This window comes from Neomonachus schauinslandi, chromosome 5 (assembly GCF_002201575.2).
Source record: "Neomonachus schauinslandi chromosome 5, ASM220157v2, whole genome shotgun sequence".
NCBI lineage: Eukaryota > Metazoa > Chordata > Mammalia > Carnivora > Phocidae > Neomonachus > Neomonachus schauinslandi.
Genome location: NC_058407.1, coordinates 169865577 through 169890556, shown reverse-complemented (window position 1 = coordinate 169890556; position 24980 = coordinate 169865577). Strand labels below are relative to the sequence as shown.

Sequence of the window (24980 nt, the reverse complement as noted above, 5' to 3'; positions counted from 1 at the left end):
AGGGACAAAACAGTGCATGCCCCCTACTGGTGTGATAAAGAAGAATTCACTATGCTAGAGTAAAGCAGGGAGGCCACTATATCAGACTGGGTCATAAGGGAAAGCCTCTTTAAAGAAGTGGCATCAGGGCAGCTTGGGTGGCTCGGTCAGTTAAGCATCCAACTTGTGATTTCGACTCTGGTTGTGATCTCATGGCTCATGAGATCCAGCCCCATGTGGGGCTCCGCACTCAGCGGGGAGTCTGCTTGAGATTCTCTCTCTCCCTCTGCCCCTCCCCCCACGCATGCACACTCACTCTGTGTCTCTTTCTCAAATACATAAATCTTAAAAAAAAAAAAAAAAAAGTGGCCCCTAAGCTAAGATCTCTGAATCAGGGTAAGGGTTACCCAGGTAATCAAAAGCAAAAAGTGGTCCAGATAAAGGCAAAGACATGCAAAATCCATGAGTTGAGACAATTCATGGTGTACCTGAAGAGCTGAAAGGAAGCCAAAGTGACAGGAGCTACAGTGAGGAGAGAGGTAGGAAATGACATCAGGGAAGTAAGCATGAGTCCAAAAAGAGAAAAAGCAAGACCTAGAAGATTTTATTCAGAGTTTTTAGAAAGCTTCTTAACAAGATAAAACTTACCTGTTTTAAAGGTGGACATATACCAGTGGATAAAGACAGAGGCAGGGTGGCCATTTATGAGGCTCTTGCTCTATTCCAAGGAGAAGCAATAGTGCTTTGGACTAAGATTTTAGCAGGGAATAATTTCAAGATATTTTAGGAGGATGCCATTAACATAAGCTGATGATTTGTTTAATGTGGGAGTTGAGCATAAGGGACTCCCATGACGGAAGACTAATAAAACTGCTTTTTAAAACAGGTTTAAGGATATCATGTAAAATTATTAATGAGAGAAACTATTAGGACAAAAATATACAACTTTTGGGGCACCTGGGTGGCTCAGTTGTTAAGCGTCTGCCTTCGGCTCAGGTCATGATCCCAGGGTCCTGGGATCGAGCCCCACATCGGGCTCCCTGCTCCGCGGGAAGCTTGCTTCTCCCTCTCCCACTCCCCCTGCTTGTGTTCCCTCTCTCACTGTGTCTCTCTCTGTCAAATAAATAAAATCTTTAAAATATACATATATATATATATATATACACAACTTTCTTAAATTTCAGAACTATTTAAAAAGTAGATATATGTATAAAGATTTAAAAAATAAGAGCAGAAAACATATGAATACAATGTGACAGAATTCAGAACAAAGATAGCTGGGCTATTAATAAATGTAAACAGACTTCCCCAGTTATTCACAGAAGACGATTTTTCAAATTAGGTCATAAAGCAAAATTGAACTCTATGCAATATATTTATTTTTTACTGTAACTCTAAAAAAAGCAGTTCATAAAGCTAAAAATAAAAGGAGGGCAGAGCTAAATGAAAAATTTAAAAACTAAGGATTCTGATCTTACCATCTGAAAAACTGGAATTCAATTCCAAAGGCATGAAAAGACAAAACACTGTAATGTTAAAGGGTATTCTCTGAAGTGTATATAACATCAAAATTTTAATCTGTAAGAGACTGTAAAAGTGGGTGCAATCTATAATGAAAATATGAGCAGTTATGAAATGTAAGCAACAACACTTAATAAAGCAAATTATAGGAACTAGAATGAGATAGAGAGTCACTGGAGGAAGAAAACTTTAATCCACCTCTCAGTCTAAGATTAGGGGGACAAAGACATAAGTCAAGACTAGAGAAAAGAAAGATACTTAACCAACATAAGAAGATAGCTCGAACCTGGGTGGTGCAGTGATTAAGCAGAGGATTATAGGGTCATGGACCCTGAGTTCAAATCCCAATTCTACTACTTACTGGCTGTGTGGTCTCAGGCAAGTTACTTCAACAACTGTGCTTATTTCCTCTTGAAAAATGATGGTGAAAATAATACATACTTCACAGAATTTTATGAGAATTCCGTAAGTTAGTATGTCTAAAACACATAGAATGGTGTCATGGTGCCTGTTACATAATAAGTGCTATGTGATTGTGAGCTATTATATCCACGAGAATAATGAATGTAAGCTCTATGAGGACAGTGATTTGTCTGTTTCCTTCATTGATGTATTCTCAGTACCTAAAACAGAATTTGAGTTTTATGACCACAAATAATTTTATATAACCACATTACCAAGAGTGGTTAGGAAAAAAGCCAAAATTTAACTGTTTGAATTTCTCTGCTCATACAGCCACGTTACTTTATGATAATGTATATTACACATTTAAGTTACACAATTTAGAATATGACAAGTTTTAAGGTACTCAAGAATTCCAATTAAGTAAAATCTGTTGTCTAGTGAAAATAGAATCAGAACAAGAGGGAAAGAGATGGTTCAAGCATGAGAAAAATCCTTTTCTAATTGCTTAAAACATACTTGTAGGGACGTCTGCTTCTGAAGATGGAGTAACATGGGTGAGATTTTCCCTTCTGCCTGAAGTAACAAAAAACCCCCACAAAATGTATGAAACCACAATTTAAGACATTGGACATCAGATTTTTTAAAAAAGGACAGTGATCCCTGCCTTAAGAGTTTCAGGCTTCAGTGCTGGAAGAAACCAGGTGGAACCAAACCAACTCCCTGATTTGAGGAGATAAGAGTAGATAGTCTGAAAATTCCAAGCTTACTGGAATTTGTAGAGCAGAGTATGCTAGAGAGGAAAACTGCATAGAGCGTGAAACCCAGAGATGTGCAGGAGCTTTCCCTTGGGTATTTAGCAGAGTACTAACCAGCATATGTGCTTGATGCAACTACCCAAGACTTGGAACAGTACTTGGACCTGGACCAGGCCAGGAGTAGTGCCTGTTCCCACCACCAAACCAGAAAACCATTTTCAGAGTATGGGTGTAATATGCAGAAGGGTCTTGAGGAACAATTAGACGTAGACTACACCCTGCTAAGGTTCTGCCCAACAAATCCTAAAAAGATCCAAAAGGATTCAGTTCCCAATACCCTAATTGCATTCCAGAACAAAGCTTGAGGGTAGATTCAGATTTTTCAAAAATGTACACTGTAAACCCTATAGCAATGACTAAAAATGTTTTTAAAAGAAGTATAAATAAGTAGAGGAAATAAAATGAATTTTATTTTTTAAATACATAATAAAACTAGAGGCAGAAAAAGGAAGAAACTAATAACTAGCAGAACGATATTTTTTATCCAACTATATCAAACAGTAACCTTTTTTTGCAGTTTTATACCTTTATTTGACAATCAGCGGTTAGTTCTCATACACATTATCTGTAGATTTTTGAAAGTGGTGACAAGTACATAGGTAAACAACATGGAGCTTGTTGGTGAATCTTCATCCTGTTTTTTTTGGACAACCACACATGGATATGGTATGGAACATCCCTCATTCCTTTGGTCCAGACAGCTTTGTTAGGCCTGGTGTCAATGGGCACATCTTGAGTTCCCATCTCCTTCATGGAAAATTCCCAGATTTGAGTGCCCAAGGGGCACGCTTCTTGAAACCCACTCCGTGGATGTTTGTGAATGTTGATGTAGTCTCTACCTTGTTGATGACAGAACAGCCCTTCTTCTCACCACCCTTCTTTGAGAGAGTCATTCTGCCGGGCCCAGGTTGGAAAGAAACAATAACTTTCTTCTTTTTTCTCATCACAGCAAATGCGCTTTAATACCCATCACCCATCTAGCCCATCCCCCACCGACTCCCTCCATCAACCCTGAATGTGTTCTCTATCATTAAGAGTTATTTATGGCTTGTTTCCCTCTCTCCTCTTTTTCCTTACCCCCTTCCCAAATGTTCATCTGTTTTCTTTCTTAAATTCCTCATATGAGATCAAATGGTGTCTGTCTTTCTCTGACTTATTTCTCTTAGCATTATACTCTCTAGTTCCATCCATGTTGTTGCAAATGGCATGACCTCATTCTTTTTGATGGCTGAATATTCATAATACAGATATATAGATACATACACACACACACACACACCACCACATCTTTATCCATTCATCAGATGATGGACATTTGGGCTCTCTCCATAGTTTGCCTATTGTTGATAATGCTACTATAAACGTCAGGGTGCATGTACCCCAAAAACAATAACTTTAAAGGTGAATAGTTCAACAGTTAAGAACGGAAAGACTAGATGATTTAAAGGGGAAAAAAAAAAAAAAGCAAGTGGGTCTCCAGAAAAATAAAACCAATAGGATGGATCAGTGGCCATTGGCTCACGTGACCATGGAGGCCAGAAAGTTCCATGGTGCTGTCTGCAAGCTGGAGATCCAGGGAAGCTGGTGTGTATGTAATTCAGTCTGAGTCCAAAGACCTGAAAACTAGAGGAACTAATGGTGTAAGTTCCAGTTCGGGTCCAAAGGCTCAAAAATCGGGTGGCAATGGTCTAAGTCCCAGTCCAAGTCTGAAGGCCCAAGAACCAGGGGTACCAATGTCCCAGGGCAGAAGATGGATGTCCCAGCTCAAGCAGAGGAGAAACTCGCCCTTCTGCTGCCTCTTTTTCTATTTAGGCTCACAGTTGATTGGATGATGTCTACCCACTTTGGTGAAAATGATCTTTTTTACTCAGTCTATCAGTTCAAATGCTAATCTCTCCTGGAAACACTTTCACAGACATACCCAGAAATGTTTTACCGGCTGTCTAGGCACCCCTTAGTGAAGTGGACACAACCATTACATTGGTCTACAAGAAGCCTATTCTGATAGACTTGCAGCTTCAGCTCCTACATGTAAAGATTTTGGAAGTCATAACTCATATCCTTACAAGAAAAAGATGAGAAAACTGAAAATCAATGGCTTTTCTTGGACCTGTGGGAGAACTAAGGTTGCATGACAAATTGCCACCCCAAGATCTGGATAGACAGGCAAATCCACAGAGTCAAAGCTGAGATCTCCTTACCTGAAGCAAAATCCACCGGAGCCATAAACTTGTAGGAATACTTAAATAGTAATTTTGATGAATTACTGGAGGTTGACTGTGGGCTAGCTTAAGGGTGAGAAACTTCTGGGAGCTGCAGTGTTGGAGGGGTGGAGAGCATATATTCATAACAAGAGCGTAGTCTCCAGGGGAGATTTTAGCAGAGCCTTATCCATGGTCACACAGTGTACCCACCAACTTTATACAGTGCAAGTATAGGCTGAAATCAGAGATAGTCAAGATCATCTGGAGAAAGTGTAGGATAAACAGTCGTTGCCAAACTGTCTTCTGGGAAGTCTTAGTTGCTGCTTCCTGAGCTAGTTTCTGTGGTGAAATAAGCTTGAGAAATCCTGTGTAATAAATACCTCTCCAAGTAAGTCATAATGTATTAACATAGTAAAGACTCAGAGAAATCCCTAAGTAACATTGAAAACTATTACAAGTTCATTTTCAATTCTGTTTGTACATCAGAGGCATCATAAGAGTTTATTTCATTTTTAGTAAATATACCTGTGTCCCATCCCCTACTTGAGAGGGGCCAATATCAAGACTTAGGCAAAAAATGTTAATAGAGCAATAGAGGCAAAAAAATGTTAATAGAGCAAGGGAATAATATTTTTCTCAGTAAAAGATGCAAGTTCTTTAATAATAATGAAGGAAACCACAATGTGTGAGCCCAAAATAGGTCCCTTTGGCATAAAAATCATTTTGAGCTGAAGGCAATTAAGAGCAGCAAACCCAGAAAAAGCTCCCCTTTCCTGCCAAATGGAAGGATATAAATTCCCCTTTTACTGGAGACCGCACCAACAAGGAATCTGCAAAAAACATTTACTCCATAGTTTCCTCACATGCATTTACCTTCCCACAGTCTGCCACTCTTTGCAGGTTGACTGTTTTTCCTGCCATTTCTCCACAAATGTATTGTTCTTTTAAAGATACTATGTAAGCCACAATTCTAAGCCTCCACTTGGAGTTACTCTTCATTTTAGGTTTTTCCTGCTTGGTGTGTGCTGCATATGTTAATAAACTGTTTTTCTCTTATTAATCCGACATTTTGCTAGATCCCAGCTGAAAACCTAAGACTGGTAGAGGTAAAGTTTGCCTTCTCCACAGTATGCAGGTGGGCTCATGAAGCCTTGAGAAAGGAGGAAATGGTTTGGAATCACTGCCACCAGAGATGTAAAAGGAAGTCAAGGGATGAAAAAATGAAGTTGTTCACCAAGCAGCTCAAAGAACCCACCTGAAGTCAGAGAGCAAGACTTTGTAATAGAACCAGTCAACCTGGCTCAACAGCCCCAGAGGAGGATGGAGGAAAGATAGTGATGAGTTTCCCAAGGACTGGAAATGAATAAGGCAGATACTGGAGGAAGTCCTGATGGGCAAGTGTACTGGTTTCCTAAGACTCCATAACAAACCACAAACTGGGTGGCTTGACATAACAGAAGTTTATTGTCTCACAGTTTATTGTCTTCCTTGTAGAAAGAGGATTTTAATTTCCCTCTCCCACACCGAACTTCTGCAGGAGTCAAAGAGCGTTACCAAAGAGGCCAGCAGCACAGTCTGAATACTCAGCAAGTGTGTCCCAACGTTTTAGGTGTGATGTTAACAGCCTGCATAAACAACGTAAGAATCTGACAGATGGGTAACAAAATGCACACTTGAGGGCACAGACATGGTCAGGTGAAGAAGAGTCACAGCGCAGAGTAAGGGAAGATTTCCTTAACTTTCTGATCCAGAAAAGTGAGAGGTCTCAGTACTTCCTGGAGAGAAGAGGAATTACATGACTGCACAGAAACAGAGTCTACAAAGCTGTCCAATTTCAGGGAAAGTGAGGCAATCCTATACCAAAAGGCAACCTGAATTGCCTTATACAATAAGGGAGCAGTCATCTCCTATAATAAGGAATGTCAGATTAAGGAAATTCCAAGAGCCCAGCGATGCCAGTGAAGACCATGTTTCTTCTTCCTGTGCACTGTCACTGTGCTCTCCTCAGTTCTGAGACAGCTGCTGACATCAGAAGAGGGGCTGTGTCTCCTCAAACACCTCTTTCTTAAAGCTACAGAATCTTTCCCCAGAAGCGCCTTAGAAAATGTCTCCTCCCAGCTCACTGGCCAGCACTGCCTCACGTGGGGCTGCTTCTCCTGAAGCCCAAGGATGGTGCTCCCCCGACAGTTCCGTCAGAAGAACCAGAAGAGGAGGAGGGAAATGCAGCAAGTGGCTGCTGGAAAGGCAACCAATGGGTCCACCATCCCTGTGTGCGCACAGCACGCGCAGGGAGCTGAGCGAATGGACGGTACGGACGTGCCGCCTGGACCAGTATGTATGAAGAGAGAAGAGGGCCGAGGGATGCACGTCCCTGCGCTGGGGTACAGGGAGAGGTTCTCGGGCAGGGGAGGAACAGCCTCATTTCCCACCAGTCACTGCCGGGATGACTAAAGATGCTAATGGACTCAACCAAAAAAATGGCCGGAGGTGGGAGACAAGAGGACAAGAGAAGGTGTGTAGATGCGTGCCATCCACAGCGCTATAGAAGGAGATGTTCCCAGCCCCAGAATCGAGGAAAACTCCCACCCGGTTAAGAGCAGGCTCTTGCTTGGTAGGACTTACAGAAGAGCTTTTCAGGGGCCGATAGCCAGCGGAACCCCAACAGATAGCCCAGATGCCCACACGGGGGCCCATTTCTGAAGCATTAGCAAGCCCCATGACGTCCTCCCGACACACCCCGACGGCAATCTCCAGGTTATCCCGGGTCTCAACTTCCCAGTAATGTTTCCCTGAAGTGAAAACATTTTTTCCCAAAACACAGGGTAAGTGCTGAAATCTTCCCACAAACTGTGCGATCCTCCGAGGGTTCCTCCATCCGCTGATGTAGCTCCATGCTGAAGAAAACAACGGCCAAGAACTGGCCGATGCTCCATTTTTCACGTATCTCCCATCCTGGGAGAAGACAAGCTTGGGATGAGCCGTGTCTTCAGCTACACTTACAGCCACTGCAGAGAAAATGAGAGTGGCGATTTATAATGTGACAGCTTACCACCAACCCTCCTCCAGAAATGCCCCTCTTTTCCAGCTTTAGTTCCGTGTGTCTCCTAATAAGAACTGTTAGGGATGAGACTCCCCACTGCCTCTCAACTGACCCTCGGCTGGGCCTGGCAGGCCATAGTGCGGCCTCAAGCACAGTGAAATCTTCATTTCCCTTCTGCTCTAAACGACTAAGACCTAAAAACAGGGAGCTCATTGTTTCATGGCCCCAAGTCTTCACAATCAGCATCAAATTGGAAGAAACATTACCAGATTCTGACTTGTTCAATCAGGACCAGACCAGGACGGCGGACAGGACGGTGCTTTGCACTGGGACACGGAGGTGGCACTGTTAACAAGTTTTCTCTTCACTGGTTCCAGTTGTTCACTGGGCATCTCCACAGGCCCCTGACAGATCACTCAAAATTCAACTCACTATCCTAAGTCCCCTTGCATCCTCTTGGGACTCCTACCCCTTCCCATGCAGACGTCTTCTTGTCTTCTGCGTTCTCTGATCCGTAAGAGCATTAACTCCACCTGAACATGCACACCTTGAAATCTTAAGGTTACCTGACTCCTCTTTCCCTCTGACCCTGGATGGGTTATTTGTCACCAAGCCCTGTCAATCCCACCTGTGAAATACCACTCAGGTTCTCTGCCTCTTCTCCGTCGCACTGCCCCCCTCTTCACTCAGACCTCTGGCATCCCCCACTTTAACGGTCTGACTTCCTCCGCGGCCTCCCTGCCTCCCAATCCTCTTCCTCCCAGACTCTCCATGTCTCTCTAGTTTACTGAGCCCTATTTTTTTTTTTAAAGATTTTATTTATTTATTTGACAGAGAGAATGAGAGAGAGAGCACATGAGAGGGGGGAGGGTCAGAGGGAGAAGCAGACACCCCGCCGAGCAGGGAGCCCGATGTGGGACTCGATCCCGGGACTCCAGGATCATGACCTGAGCCGAAGGCAGTCGCTTAACCAACTGAGCCACCCAGGCACCCTGAGCCCTATTTTTTAAATTGGGAATGGATGTTAGGTGCCGACGAATGCTTTTTCTGCATCTCCTGAAGTGATCATATAGTTTTCCTCTTTTTAGTTTGCTAATGTGAATTACACTGATTTTTCAAATGTTAAACCAACCCTGCTTTTCTAGAATAAAACCCATTTGGCTGTGACGCATTATCTATAAATATGTTAGGTTCAATTTGCTAAAATTATCTTCAGAATTCTTCTGTGTCCATGAAGGACACGGTCTATAGCCCTTTTCTCTTGTAATGTCTTTGTCTGATTTGGGTATCATGATAATGCAGGCTGCGTTAGACTGAATTGGGCATTGTTCCCTCTTTAGTTTTTTGTTAAGAGTTCATGTAGAATGGAGATTTATTTCTGAAAAGTTTGGTAAATTCAGAGAAACGGGACATCACCTTTTTTTTCCATCTTAAGTAACATGTCCTTTGTCTCTTCTTGCATCAAAAATGTCCTCTTTACACTGGTGTTTGGTGTAGTTCTTCTCATATTTCTTGTGCTTAGGGCTTGTCGAGCTTATTGGATCTGTGGACTAATGGTCTTCACCAAATGTGGAAAATTTGGGGACATTCTTTTTTTTATTTTTTTTAAGATTTTATTTATTTGAGAGAGAGAAAAAAAAAATGAGCGGGGGAGGGAGGAGCAGAGGGAAAAGCAGACTTCCTGCTGAGGAGGGAGCCCAACACAGGGCTTGAACCCAGGACCGACCCTGAGATGAAGACCTGAGCCGAAGGCAGACGCTTAACCCAATGAGCCACCCTTGCGCCCTGGGGCCATTATTCCTTCAGATGTTTCTCCTGTCTCATCCGCATCCTACTCATCTCCTCAGGGATCCCACGTACCACACATAAGACTGCATGAGATTGTCCCCCAGCTCACCAAGGCTCTTTTCATGGTTTCAGGTTTTTTCCTGTGTGTTTCATTTTGTAGTTTCCGCTGCTACATCTTCAAATTCGATAATCTTTTTTCCTGCAACATCTAATCATCTATTAATCCCAACCAGTGTATTCCTCTCAATCACTGTAGTTTTATCTCCAGAGGTTTGACCTGGGACTTTTTTAGATCTTCCATGTCTCCAAATACTTCTTTATAGGATAGCTGTATTAAAGTCCTTCTGTGCTTATTCTAACATCTGGTCAATCCTGGGTCAGTACCAATCAATTATTCTCATTATGGGTCATGCTTTCCTACCTCTTTGCATGCCTAGTTATCTTTGACTAGATGCCAGACATTGTGAATTTACATGGTTAGGTACTCATTTTTTAAAATCTTAAGCTTTGCCCTGGGATGCAGTTACTTGGAAATAATTTGATCCTTTTGGATCTGGTGTTCATGATTTATAAGGTGGGTCCAAAGCAGTGCTCAGTGTAGGGTTAATTATTCCCCACTAATGAGGCAAGATTCTCCCAGGAATTGAGAGTTTTCTAGTCTGGCTGCTAGGAACAGGCATTGTTTGGGCCCTGTGCGAGCACCAGGAACTGTTCTTTCTAATCATTTTGGAAACGTCCTTCCTCAGTCTAAGGTAGTTTTTCACAAGCATTTGCTGGTCAGTACTCTGCTAAATACTCAGGGGGCACCTCTGTAGATCACTGCCCTCTGGATAGCTCTCTCCTCGCCAGTACTCTGCAAGCTCTCACTGCTTAGTCCTCCCTGGACTCCGCTCCATTCCTCAACCTGGCTCCACCTCCACTACCCTCCCCACCCCCCACGATGGCCTGGAAGCTCTTTTCAGGCTGGAGGCTGGAGCCATCATAGAGCTCACCTCATTGTTTCACATTTCCTTGTCCTGTACTGCCTGATATCCAGGGTTGGGAAAACAGTTATTTCATGTACCGTGTCTGTTTTATTTTAGTTTTTTTAGTTAGCTAAGTTTCAGGCTGAAGAGTAAATCCAGTCCCCAATACTTCATCCACCACATGGTTCTTCATCAGGTGTGTGCACGAGAGAATTGCCTGTGTAGCATTTACAACACCTACATGCCTTGGCAATTCCCTGGAGATCCAGTAAATTTATCTTCAGACTTTCCTATATTCTCCATCTCAACCTCAGCTCCTGCCTGTTCCCACAGAGTACCTTATGGTTTAGTTACATTGGATACCTACCCCTCCATTTTCTCCACAGCTTAGCTCATGCTGCTCCTTCTGCTTACACGAGTACACCTCCATTTTCCACTTGGCAAACTCCTATTCATCCATCAAATCCCAGAACAATGTCACCTCTGTGTGGAAACTTCCCCACTTCACCCCCAACAGAGCTCTTTCTCTGACATTCCATAATATTTTACTCATACATTGATAAACAGTAGATCCCACTATGTTACAGTAAGTGATCGGAGTCTGTCTCTCCAATTTACTTGAATTCTTAGAAATAGGTCTTTTTCTTTCTGTATAACTAGCACCTTATACACACAGTGTATGTTAAGTAAATGCTTCTTGAATGAAGCATATATCCATGTATTCTAGTTATCACCATTTTTCCTGACCCTCCCACTAGCTGCATGTTCTGTTTCCTCTTTCCTTTCTAAAGTTTTCTCAGTGCTTATTCTCTTAAAGATTTCTTGCTTACCTTGGAATCGCTTCAGCATTTCCTTCATCATTGGTATCTGGCACACAGTCTTCACCGTTAGAACTTCAAGGGAATAGCTCACATCCTGGTTCTCACTCCTAAGGAAAGTACAGAAGGCTGCTCTTCTTAGGAGACAACTCAGGCAGCCAAGGCCCCCAACTCCCACTGAAAGTTCCAAGCCCAAAGCTCAGACCACCGCTTGCCCATGCCCCCTTGCGAAAGTGAGCGGTGGAATTCCTTCCCCACTGACTCTCAGGTGTGCCCAGACTGTTCTCTGGAGCCCAGGCCTGTTTCCCCTCCACTCAGGCCCCCATGAAAAAGCAGCAGCTCATACCTGGTCAACACATCTTTTGGATTCTGTGAAGAGAAGAAAAACATAAGCGAGTTACGTCCCCTCCTCCCGAGATCTGGTACTCAACTTTGTGAGCAGGTATTTCTCTGTCGATCACTTTTGTTAATGTCACATATGATCTCATGCTGCCAAAGCCAATGGATTGAACACACGGTGTCTTTTTCTCCACATGACCCCTCTGCACTGTTTGACAATGGTAACCAATCCCTTTCTTGAAACCCTACTCTTTCTCCTTTGGCACTCTGACACTAACTCTCTCCTGGCTTTTTGCCTACTTCTCCATCTATTGTCTTTCACCCACAGACAATAACAAGTGTTGGTGAGGATGTGGTGGGAATACAAAATGGTTCGGCCACTTTGGAAAACAGTTTGGCAGTTTCTAAAAAAAACTAAATATAAATATACGATACAGCCCAGCAATTCTGCTCCTTCTATCAGCCCAGCAATTCTGCTCCTACTATCTACCCGAGAGAAATGAAAGTGTATGTCCAGACAAAGAATGGCAGGCGAATGTTCGCATCAGCATCATCATTCATAAGAGCCAAAAGGTGGAGATAACCCAAATGTCCATCAATTGGTGAACTGATAAACAAAATGTGACATATTCTATAATAAAATACTCTTTAGGAATAAAAAAAGGAATATAAATACAATACTAATGAATGCTACAACATGAATGAGCCTCAGAAACATAAATGAAAGATTCCATGCACAAAAGATCACGCACTGTATAACTCTGTTTATAGATATATTTAGAAAAGGAAATCTATGGAGTCAGAAAGGTTGTCTGGGGCTGGAAGCAGCAACAGAGATTAACTATAAACAAGCACCAAGTGATCTTACTGGGGTGATGGAAATGCTCTAAAACTGGACTTTGGTAAGGTTTCCGCAACTTGGTAAAATCGCTTATTTAGTTATAAAAAAAAGTACCCTTAAAATGGGTGAATTATAAGATATGTGCATTATACCTCAAGAAAGCTTTAAAAAAAAAAGTATCAAAATGGTTCATTGCCACATGAAACAGTACTCAACCTCATTAGTCATTAGGGAAAGAATCCACCTTTTGGGAGGAGGGCAGGGGTGCCGACTGAGGGCCTGAGAGAACATTCCATACCATCCGGGACGGCTGCAGCTACAGAACTGACCATGAGTATGACTGAGCATACAGAGCAACTGGATCTCTCACACACTGCAAGTAACAGTGGCAACTGATGCAACCACTTTGGAAAATAGTTTGGAATCTTCTACTAAAGCTGACCCAACGTACGCCCTGTGACTAGAAATGCTTTTGCAGATACACAACTGACAGAAAGGTGGACATAAGTGCACCAAAAAAGACATGTTCATAACTGCTTTTTTTGTAACAGTAAAAAGTAGAAACAACCCACATTTTGCTACCAGTAGAGTAAATAGTATGTTTGGTAATAGTAATACAATGGAATACTGTACATTGGGGTTTTTCAACCTCGGCTATATTAACATTTCGGGCTGGATAGGTCTTTGCTGGGAGCTGGAGGTGAGGTGTGTCTGCGCATTATAGGATGTTTAGCAGCATCCACGGCCTCCACCCACTAGATGCTGGTAGAAGCCACCCCCAAGTTGTGACAACCAAAAAGGTCTCCAACACTGCCCCCTGGGGGAGCAAAATCGCTCCAGGTTGGGACGTGCTACTCAGTGATTGGAACAAACTGCCATCTACGACATGGGCTAATCTCACAACATAATGTTGAGCAAAAGCAGCACATACTGCAAGACTCTTACTCAAAAACAGGCAAGATGAAACTGTGTGAAAAGTCTGGAGGGAGAACAGCCTCGCAGAAAAGGGAAGGGGTGTTGACTGGGCCACACAGAGGGTGTCTGGCAGGCTACACATGTTCTATTACTTGACTTGGCTGGTGGTTTCATGGATGGGTCCCTTGGGGATAATCTGTCAAGTTTATGATTTATACATTTTTCTCTACGGACATTACAGTTAAAATGTTTTTAAACATGTTTATTGTATTATGACAATAAAAGTGATGCTGTCTGAATCCGTGGACACAAATAATATTTAAAGGAGAAAGTATAGCTTAAAAACATTTACCAGCAAAAAAAAAGGGTCAATGTAGATGAGCTAAGCATGCCAGCTCCAGAGGCCGAGAAAGAGCGAGAGCTACAGAGCAAACCCACGAACTAATAAAAAAATAACAATAATAAAAACAAGAAGAGCAGATATCAGTGATGTCACTGCAGCATTACTTCTAGTGGTAATGGTGTTAGGGCAACCTGGATTTTATAGGGGGTGTCTGCACCCTGCTCAGTGGGGTGTCTGCTCGCTCTTCCTTCCCTCTGAGCATATAAAGGTAAAGATTAACTCCAAGGAAGGATAATAAACTGGCTTAAAAGTCCCAAATCTAAGTGCTAATGAATTACTTTTTTTTTTTTTTTTTTTTACTTTTTATTTTTTAGTAGGCTCCACGCCCAATGTGGGGCTTGAACTCTCAACCCTAAGATCAAGAGTCACATGCTCTACTGAATGAGTCAGCCAGACACTCCTAAGTGCTAATGAATTAGAATTACAACCTTTTAAAGGCTGCTGGATATTAGAAATTATTTAAATGAATATACCAATCAAAATCTGGGGCTAAGAGCAAAGTTATTATCAAGGTATGATTGCAATGATTAAAAATTAGTAAGAGGGGGGCGCCTGGGTGGCTCAGTCGTTAAGCGTCTGCCTTCGGCTCAGGTCATGATCCCGGGGTCCTGGGATCGAGCCCCGCATCGGGCTCCCTGCTCCACGGGAAGCCTGCTTCTCTCTCTCTCCCACTCCCCCTGCTTGTGTTCCCTCTCTCGCTGTGTCTCTCTCTGTCAAATAAATAAATAAAATCTTTAAAAAAAAAAAAAAATTAGTAAGAGGGCGCCTGGGTGGCTCAGTCAGTTAAGTGTCTGCCTTCGGCTCAGATCATGATCCCGGAGTCCTGGGATCGAGTCCCATGTCAGGCTTCCTGCTCACCAGGGAGTCTGCTTCTCCCTCTGCCTCTGTACCTATCCCTGCTCATTTTCTCTCTGTCTCTCTCTCTCAAATAAATAAAATCTTTAATAAAATAAAGCAAAATCTTTAAAAAATAATAAATAAATTAGTAAGAAAGATAAATTTATCTTAAAAACTGTTGATACACTTATCTACTTTGTGATTTTAGGTTGCTTTGTTTTACTATTTTAACAAATTATAAATGTACAAATAAGATGAATGGAAAAGTCTTACATGTGCTTCAGATCCTATGCAAACGATTAGCCCAAGTGAACCTAGGTATCTCATAATACCTAAGCTCAGCATACCTAACTTTCACATTAATTTCCTTTGAAAGGTGAATCTTTGATTCTTAAATGACAGTAGTATCATAATTATCAACAGAGAGAAAACATTTCTTCTATGAAACCCACTCACCAGGAAAGACATGCAGCTCTAAAGACACGCGGAGTTTAGTGAGTGGTGCTAGCCCACCCCTCCCCAGCTTGTCTCACCTGAAGCAGCTCCAGGGTGGAGCTCTCACTCTTCTCCCTGACCTCTAAGATGAGCTGCTTCAAGGAAGTGATTTTCTGATGGAGCTTTAATGTGTTCTCATTCTGTTTCTTCTTTGTCTCTTCTTCTTCTTTGCTCAGTCTCTGAAGAAACAGCTGCTCTTCTTCTGCCAAGAAGTGGTGCAGTTTTGCAAACTCTGCGCTGATCGTCATTCGCTGATTCTTCATCTTCTCCTAGAGCCACAGGAGATTTGCTCAGTCTTTGTTCTGCCTTGTTCTTGCTCCTCAGTTCCGTGCATGAGACTCCCCAGCAACCCATGGGGCTTCCACCCTAATCCCCTCCCCCAGAAAGGTCCTGCCTACCCTCCCCAGATTTCTGCTAATCTCTTTGTACAGCCTGTATAGTATTAGTTCATTCTTTGTAACGTTTCAGTCTCTACTACTGATGGCAATGCCTTGTTTGTGTATTTTTTAAACTAAAATACACTTTCACATTTATTATTTAGTTTAGCCTCCAGAACACCTACAGTTTAGTTTCGTTAAACCTTTAGATGTGCACGCGTGCGCATCGTGCCTCCCAACTAAACTCGTCTCTCTGAAAGCAAAGCCCATTTACTTTCCACAATGCCGTGGACCCAAACCAACAACAATGTAGGGAGTGTATTTAGGAAAAAGTAGGAAGGAGATGGGCACTACCTTACAGACATGGGGATAAAGTATGTGAAACTCCCATCCCCCAAAACCACAGGTCTCTTAAAAGAGACACTTCCTGTTCTATCACCTTATCTGCAAGGAGCCTGACAACTATTCCCAACAACACCAAAGGGTCCCGGGGGCAAGAAATGCCCAACGGCTTCTGCTGTTACCTTCCACTTGGTAGCATTCTTCATTTCCATGTCCTGAAAATATATGGCTTTCTTCATCTTGTCCTTCAGACTAGACTGAGTCTTAAGAAGCTTTTCCTGCCGGGAGAAATACATATCAGAGAAACCCTCTTCCCCAGCATCCTGCTTGTTCAAGAGCTAAAAGTCACCTAATCCAAACAGGGAACAAGATTGAGAAAATGTTGAAAACAGTTACAGACCTAGGCATAAAAAGTATTCTGGTCTGAAATTTCATAACACTATATAGAGTCTGCCTATTAAGTTGGCAAAAAATGAAAACTGTTAAAGGAGTAATAAATACCTAATATTGGCAAGGGAGGCCTCTGACGCTGCAACAGTAAGAGATTTTTGTAAAGAGGTGCCATCTTCAGTTAGCCAACATATAGTACGTTAGTAATAAAAAAAATAATAAATTAAATAAATAAATTCTCATACAAGAAAAAGACAAGAAACAAAAGAAAGGTGCCATCTTTCTGAAGGGCAACTGAAAGGATTTAGAACCATTTAAAATGTACATAATCCTACTTCCAATAATCTGTGCAAAGAAACACTGGCAAAAATAATATGTATAGTAATGGTCACTGCAGCATGATTCACTATCCATCAACGGGGAATTATGAAATAAATTATGGTGTATTGCCACTCTATACCAATCTCAGGTAGCTCTCAATATACTGACATGTTGTATTAAGTAAAAAAACTAAGCTGTTAGACAATAATATTGCATAATTCTGTTTTGAAAAGAATAAATACATACGTACTTGTGTGTGTTTGTATTTTTTTTAAGGTTTATTTATTTTAGAGAGAAAGAGAGAGAGAGGGTGGGCACACGTGAGCAGGGAGAGGAGCAGAGGGAAAGAAGAGCGAGCAGACACCCCGCTGAGCACAGAGCCCTCCACCAGGCTCAATCCCACCACCCCAAGACCATGACTTGAAATGAAATCAAGAGCCGGACGCTCAACCAACTGAGCCACCCAGGTGCCCCTGGGTATGTGTTTGTATTTAAATCGAAAAATCTGGAAGAATATATACCTAAGTAGTATTAACACTGGTTATTTCTGGGGAATAGAAATGTCTTAGAAGTTGGGGCAGGAGGGACTAAAAATTTTATAAATTTCTGTTTTGTTTGATTTTCTACAAGAGGCATATATACCATTGTGTAATTTAAAAACCTGAATGGGTGGCGCCTGGGTGGCTCAGTCATTAAGCGTCTGCCTTCGGCTCAGGTCATGATCCCGGGGTCCTGGGATCGAGCCCCACATTGGGCTCCCTGCTCAGCGGGAAGCCTGCTTCTCCCTCTCCCACTCCCCCTGCTTGTGTTCCCTCTCTCGCTGTGTCTCTTTCTATCAAATAAATAAATTAAATCTTTAAAAAAAAAAAAAATCAATCCCTAGGCGCCTGGGTGGCTCAGTCGTTAAGCGTCTGCCTTCGGCTCCGGTCATGGTCCCAGGGTCCTGGGATCGAGCCCCGCATCGGGCTCCCTGCTCAGCGGAGAGCCTGCTTCTCCCTCTCCCACTCCCCCTGCTTGTGTTCCCCTCTCGCTGTGTCTCTGTCAAATAAATAAACAAAATCTTTAAAAAATAAAATTAAAAAAATAAAATAAAAACCTGAATGATGGGGCGCCTGGGTGGCTCAGTCAGGTAAGCATCTGCCTTCGGCTCAGGTCATGATCCCAGGTTCCTGGGATCGAGTCCCACATCGGGCTCCCTGCTCACTGGGGAGCCTGCTTTGCCCTCTCCCACTCCCCCTGCTTGTGCTCTCTCTCACTCTGACAAATAAATAAAATCTTTATAAATATATACATACATACCTGAATGAGCTATCAAATAATAAAAGGAGTCAATCAGCATTAACAACGTGGGCTGTGGAGGGGCAGCACCTGGTAGCAGAAGGTCAGACGTGACCTCAGACGTATCAGGCAGGTTAGAGGCACACACACAAGAGGAAAACCAGCAGGTGGGGCGCCTGGGTGGCTCAGTGGGTTTGGCGTCTGCCTTCAGCTCAGGTCATGATCCCGGAGTCCCGGGATGGAGCCCTGCGCATTGGGCTCCCTGCTCAGTGGGGAGTCTGCTTCTCCCTCTGCTGCCCAACCCCCACCCTGATCATGCTCTCACTCTCTCTCTCAAATAAATAAATAAAATCTTAAAAAAAAAAAAAAAGGAAAACTAGCAGGAACTGGTAACCAAATGGCTGCAGGAGGAAGGAGTCCAGATTTAGCCCCTGCGTTCTGGCTTGACAACTAGAAGGACTGTGGGCTATTTACCAAGTTAGGAAATACAGGGAAATGAGCGGTATGGAAATGGAAGGTGGGAAATTATATTCGACTTGAATAAATTGAGTTTGAGCTGTGTTGGGGACATCCCAATGGGTACAGTTAGCAGTTAAGGGTCAAGAAAGAGATCTAAGGGGCGCCTGGGTGGCTCAGTTGGTGAAGCGTCTGCCTTTGGCTCAGGTCATGATCTCAAGGTCCTGAGACTGAGCCCACGTCAGGCTCCCTGCTCAGCGGGGGAGTCTGCTTCTCCCTCTCCCTCTGCCTCTTCCCCGACCCTCATGTGCGTTCTCTCTCTCTCAAATAAAATCTTAAAAAAAAAAAAAGAAAGAAAGAAAGAAAGAGATCTGAGCTGCAGAAGCAGACTGGAGGGTTAGAGCACCGGCAGCAGGTGAAGCCAGGGTAGAAGTAAAATCCCCCAGTAAGAGTCTATCAAGAAGGGGATCCAGGCTGGAACTGGGAACAACTGCATTTAAGGGGGATGCAGAGGATGAACATCCTGCCAAGAAGCTAAGATGAGCGGTGGCTGGTGAAAAACCGAGAAAGGATGGTTTCTTCTACACCAAAGCAAGAGAAAATTTAAATAAAAACTGGTGAAGGGCACCTGGGTGGCTCAGTTGGTTGGGCGACTGCCTTCGGCTCGGGTCATGATCCTGGAGTCCCGGGATCGAGTCCCGCGTCGGGCTCCCTGCTCGGCGGGGAGTCTGCTTCTCCCTCTGACCCTCCCCCCTCTCTCATGTGCTCTCTCTCAAATAAATAAATAAAAAATCTTAAAAAAAAAAAACTGGTGAAGACTGTCAAATGCTGCAGAGTGGCCGAGGGCAGCTTTCTGAAGTATGAATGTATGTCAAAATAAAAAGCTGAAAGAAAGACAGAAATGAACAGAACTAAGAAATAAGCATGACTTTTTTTTTTTTAATTCTTCCCTAGGAGAATAATGAACACTAGTAGGTATCATTTTTCTTCTGATCATTTACAAATGACAATGGCTAAAACAAAGCGAGATCACTGAAAAGAGTGACAGCTCCAAAGCTGGCGAGGGTGTGCAGCAAGTAGGGCTCGAATACAATGCCGGTGGCTGTGTGAGGGGCAACCACCACTCTGGGTAAAGGTCTGGCATCAAACTAAACATACATCAATCCCAGCCCCAGTGGTTCTACTCCCAGATGTACATCCACAAAAAGACCTGTATGAGAATACATCAGTTTTGTTCCTAAGAGCCAAAAACTGGACACAGCCCAGGTACACAGTGATGGAAAGAGGGATAAACTGTGGTACAGTCATAGAATGGAATATGACGCAGCAGTGAAAAGTAACAGACTACTGATACTCACCAAAAAATGGGTCAATCTCAAAATATGCTGAGCAAAAGGAACCTGTATAGAGGAGTACAGACTATATGATTCCATTTATATGAAGTTCCAGAACAGGCAAAACTAATCTTCAGTGGAAAAAAATTAGAACAGTGGTCGGGTGGGGGGAGGGAGCAGAGATTAACTGAGAAAAAGAGGGTGGAGGAACTTTCTGGGGTGATGATAATTTTTTTTTTTTTTTTTTAAGATTTTAAGTAATCTCCACACCCAATGTGGGGCTTGAACTTGCAACTCCGAGATCAAGAGTCACATGCTCCACCGACTGAGCCAGTCAGGCGCCCAGGTAATGTTGTTTATCTTGAGAAGGACTTAGGGCGCCCAGGTGTATGCATTTGCCAAAGCTCAGCAAATGTACACTAAAGATGTGTATATTTAATTGTATTAAATGTTACTTCAGAAAATATCACAAATGTTAAGTGTGATTGATGGTGTGCATGCTAAAGTATAGGAGGAAGTCTGCAATTAACTTTAAATGCCTCAAAAGGAAGTAAGAATTGATGAGAAAAGGCACATAGATAGGTGATAAATAGAGTAAAATGCAAATGGCAGAATCTAGATGAGGGTCTACTGGTGTTAATAAAATTCTTCCAATTTTCATGTTTGCTTGGAAACTGCATATTAAAATGTTGGGCGGGGGGATGAAATTAGGTTGTACATCACAAAACCCCCTGTGCTATTTTCTTTCTAATACAATGTTGTCTAACATTATGTAATCTACTTATTACCCCTAATTGTTAACTTAAATAGGTATATAATCCTGCTACTTGGGAAGCTATTTCAAGTAATTTTATTCCTTTATCACTGATATAACTGCTACTTTGTGATCACTGTCAAATTTGACGTATATGGGAGGCCTGTAATCAGATAGCTGTTTTGAACGTGACCAAGATTTCTTTTAAAGTTTTCACTTTTACTTAATAATGAAAAGATAACCGGGGCACCTGGGTGGCTCAGTCCATTAAGCGGCTGCCTTCGGCTCAGGTCATGATCCTGGGGTCTTGGGATTGAGCCCCACATCCAGCTCCCTGCTCAGCGGAGAGCCTGCTTCTCCCTCTCCATCTGCCTGCCACTCTGCCTACTTGTGCTCTCTCTCTCTCTGTCAAATAAATAAATAAAATCTTTAAAAATAATAATAATAATGAAAAGATAATAATCTTTTAAATAGAATTTTTCAATTTTTTAAAAGCCCTTAACTGGGGCTCCTGGGTGGCTCAGTCGTTGGGCATCTATCTGCCTTCGGCTCCGGTCATGGTCCCAGGGTCCTGGGATCGAGCCCCGCATCGGGCTCCCTGCTCCGCGGGAAGCCTGATTCTCTCTCTCCCGCTCCCCCTTCTTGTGTTCCCTCTCTCGCTGTGTCTCTCTCTGTCAGATAAATAAATGAAATCTTCAAAAAAAAAAAAAGCCCTTAACAATTCCAGTATGGAAAAAAAAATTCCAGTATGCATGAAATATCCTGTATTGACTCTACCTAAGACTTCTAGAATCCTGCCACAATTGGAATCTGAATAGGGCCCCCGAATAAAAATGGGAATTCTGGGGACATTAGAAAACTCGTTCCCTGCAATAACAGAAACTGCCACGAGATGGCAGGACGGCAACACCAAGCAGTTCTTCAACCCTAATTCCCATGCTCTTCCTCCCTCTACACTCCGGAAGTATTGAGCAACTTCCAGTCCTCTAACATTTATCACATGCCATTCCAAGCCACCACACTGCAGAATATGCTGTTCCCTTGACCCGAATATCCTCTCCCTACCTATTGTACTCACCCTTCAAGAGTGAGTTCACATTCAACTCGGTGAAACCATTTCTCACTCCTCACAGATCAACCTCAGACCTGCTATGTACTCCATACAAACTTGGATAATTCACTCACACACCGAAATTTTTGGCCCACATGCTTATGTCTCCTACAAGATAAGACCTATGTCTTTCTTATCCGTTTATGTCCAGACCCTAGAACAATGCCTGGCAGACAGTAGTGAGTTACTGAGGGGATGTATACTTTGCAGTGCCACTTTGCATATCTCCTGTTTGTGATCAATTGATAAAACTGTACAGCATTTTATAGTTTACAAAACACTTTAACTTGTATCATTAAACTCGTATATTCAACCAGTACTTACTAGAAACCAATTCTGTCGGAGACCACTGGAGTTACACCATAGAAGGGGGTAGGACTACTCTGGAAAGGATGATCAAGGAAGGTCTTCAAGCTAAAAGCCAAAAAGATGTAAAGGATGGAAGGTGGGGATAGAGAAAGAAAACAGGCTTGAAACAAAAGCAAGAAAGCAGTGTGGCTGCAGCAGAGTAAGATAAACTGACTTATTCAACTGAAACTCCTTAACCCATAAAATAGGCAGGACAGATAATCTCCAAATTCAAACATTAAGTGGTTTTTCCCAACTGCTGAAGGAAGCCGGTAACAAACCCCAGCCTCCTCACTCCAAGCCCGGCTTTTCCCAAATCCTCAGCTGTCTGTTACACCTGTAGGTATATACCGGCGCTGTCCAATACAGCACCATTAGCCAGGTGAGCACCTAAAATGTGGATGGTCCCACCTGACACGTGCTGTAAACGTAAACACAGATTTCAAAGGCCCATTATGAAAAACAAGAGGAAAATATCTCACTGATAACTTTTCATAGCGATTTACTGTTGAATGATAACAGTTTGGATAACTGGGTTCAGTAAAATACAGTATTAAAGTTAGCATCACCCGTTGCTTTTTACCACTAGGAAAGTTTTATTATATACGTGGTTCGCATCCTGTTTCTATTGGACAGCACTGGGAGAGACGCTCTCGGTTTGACTGTCTTAAACTAGGAGCTCCCAGGGCCAGTACCATGAAAATTCTATGCAGACCCTCCCCATCCCAGTTTTAAGCCCAGCTCTGAGATCTGTGTGACGCTTAACTTCTTCGCCGGGTACTTTCATGAGAACGAGGTAAACAGTACACGTTCCCGGGAACAGCGGCAGCCCCGCTACGGCCCGCTCACCCGGTAGCTGCAGAAGGCCTCGTCGATGGGCGCCATGGTGTGCGTCTGGTGCTCCCGGGACTCTCTGCACACCAAGCACACGGGCCGCTGGTCCTCCTCGCAGAAGAGCCGCAGCGCTTCCCGGTGGCGGCCGCACTGGCCGGGGGGCACGGGGCCCTGCGGCCGGCGCCGCGTCCTCTCCGTCAGCCGCGCCAGGGCCCAGTTGGGCCGCATCGCGGCGGGCAGCGAAGGCTGCCGGCACTCGGGGCAGGGGAACGAGCCGCCGCCCGGCCCCCAGCTGCGATGCAGGCAGCCGCGGCAGAAGTTGTGGCCGCACTCGATGGACACCGGGTCCTCGAAATAGTCCAGGCAGATGGAGCAGGTCAGGTCCTCCTGCAGGTCCTCGGCTTCCATGCCGCTGCTCTGCCCCGGGTTCGGGTCCGACGCGGGGCGCTGGCGCGGCCGGCGGCCGGGAGGGCAAAGTGCGCCCCTCCCTCGGGGCCTCGGGACCCAGTCTGGGCGCGCGCCGGCGGAGCAGCGCCCCCCGCTCGTGCGCGCGCTGCGGGGCCTGAGCGCGAGCCCGGCGGCCGCAGGATTTCCGCGACGCGAGGGCGGGGCGAGGCGGCCCGGGCCTGGCCGCGGGGCACGATGGGACGTGGGCTGCCCCTCGGGCCGACAATAGAGATGCGGAACTTGCTCCGGAACGCCTAGAGAGGACGCGAGGAGCCCTCGCGTGCAGCCGCTGGAGGAGCAAAGCGGGGAGGCGCTAACGAGTCTGGCCTGTCCTTCACGCGGAGGAGGTGAGGTCCGCGTTCGCTCGCAGCTCGGGGCGACTTATGTTCTGGCGTCCTCGGCGAGCTGCCACCCGGGCGGGCGTTCTGGGCGTGCTGCAGCCCCAGGGCCTGGAGGGCCACGAAGACTAGAGGGATCTGTGCAGCAGGGCCAAAGTGGGTGCCAAAGAAGGCGCTGGGCCCGTTAAGCTCGCTCTCCCTGAAGTCCGTTCTTTTCATTCAGCCTTCGTTCTCGGTCTCCAACCCCAAGAGGCTAGTTGAGTTCTTGGAAAGTCTGGATTTTCTCCTGCCCCCGCGAAGCCCACATATTCTCCTTGTGTTGGAGTCGGGTGAATTGAAGAGCCAGTATTCAGAGAGGCGAGCAGGAAAAGGGAGTGGTTAGCCCGCACGAGCTAGTGGGGGGATGGCTGTTCACCCTGCCACCTTGATTTCCCTCTCTTTCTTTCCAAGCACAGGAGACAAACACCAGGTAAAAGAAGCTCATTCTTAGAGCATGGGACACACTCACCCAGCGCAGATAGGGCTTTCTAACAATTAAGTCAGGGTAAAGAATCTAGGGTTAGATGATCTTACCCGGATAGGAGACTTCCCACCCGTGTCTTAGGTGGTTCAGCTCGCGGGAGGTCTGTGCTCCAAGCCAGCTTGGGCTGATCTAAGATGCTAGAAAGGAGCAGATCCTGTAGCTGCAGCCGCAGCTGCTGGAGCAGTTCCCGACCCTCCTACCTGAAGAGGTCCAGACCAGAGTGCCAGAACAAAGCCTGGAAGTGGAGCTGTAACTGTCAGAAGGAGGACATTATGAATAATCTGATGGGACCAGAGAGTGGGTGGAAAGGAAATCAATTTTTTTAAGTGGGAGTGGTTAAGATTCGGAAGTGCGGATACATCCTTTTTCGGTACCCAACTTGAACAGGAACCATTTTGCTATCTCAAGAAACATCCATTGAGACTTTCAACAAACAGTATGCTTGCCTATTTCAGGGAATTGTCTGTTTCCCTTCATTGGGTTTTTTATTTTATTCTTCTCACTCTATTCCTTTTCTTATGAATGAAAATTTTAAATTCTTCTTGTGCCCCAGTATCAGATACTGCCTTTCCTATAATATGCTCAGTAAGTAGTTACTGACTGTCCGATTAAATGACTTGAAAGGGGGGTTCCTGTGAACTCTGTGTTGGGGTTTTTGACAGAAGTCCGACAGAATATCTACTTTTTTAGATGTTTATACAACTAACAAATGCATTTTCTTTGAAAATTGGAATGCTGTATTGAGAAGGAATCTGAGTCTTA

At 44.1% G+C, this 24980-nt stretch overlaps 1 protein-coding gene across 1 annotated transcript; it reads right to left on the bottom strand.

Annotated features, from left to right (window-relative positions):
* Window positions 1-6365: 6365 nt before the first annotated feature.
* On the bottom strand, window positions 6366-23339 carry TRIM4 (tripartite motif containing 4). The gene is made up of 6 exons (XM_021680201.2): window positions 22926-23339; window positions 16267-16362; window positions 15404-15634; window positions 11882-11904; window positions 11548-11645; window positions 6366-7929 (listed from the first exon to the last, which is right to left on the bottom strand). Exons 1-6 carry the CDS (start codon window positions 23316-23318, stop codon window positions 7343-7345), a joined length of 1428 nt encoding a protein of 475 aa, XP_021535876.1. The 5' UTR covers window positions 23319-23339; the 3' UTR covers window positions 6366-7342.
* Between the last annotated feature and the right edge of the window lie 1641 nt (window positions 23340-24980).

Excerpts from the sequence above, each read along its gene's own strand:
- TRIM4 (XM_021680201.2), bottom strand. The coding sequence starts at position 23,318 with ATGGAAGCCGAGGACCTGCAGGAGGACCTGACCTGCTCCATCTGCCTG. Across the intron at positions 15,635-16,266 it reads AGAATGCTACCAAGTGGAAG|GAGAAGATGAAGAATCAGCG; the intron begins GTAACAGCAGAA and ends CTGTGGCTCTAG. Across the intron at positions 7,930-11,547 it reads AATGCTGAAGCGATTCCAAG|TGGCTGTAAGTGTAGCTGAA; the intron begins GTAAGCAAGAAA and ends TTTTCTCTGCAG.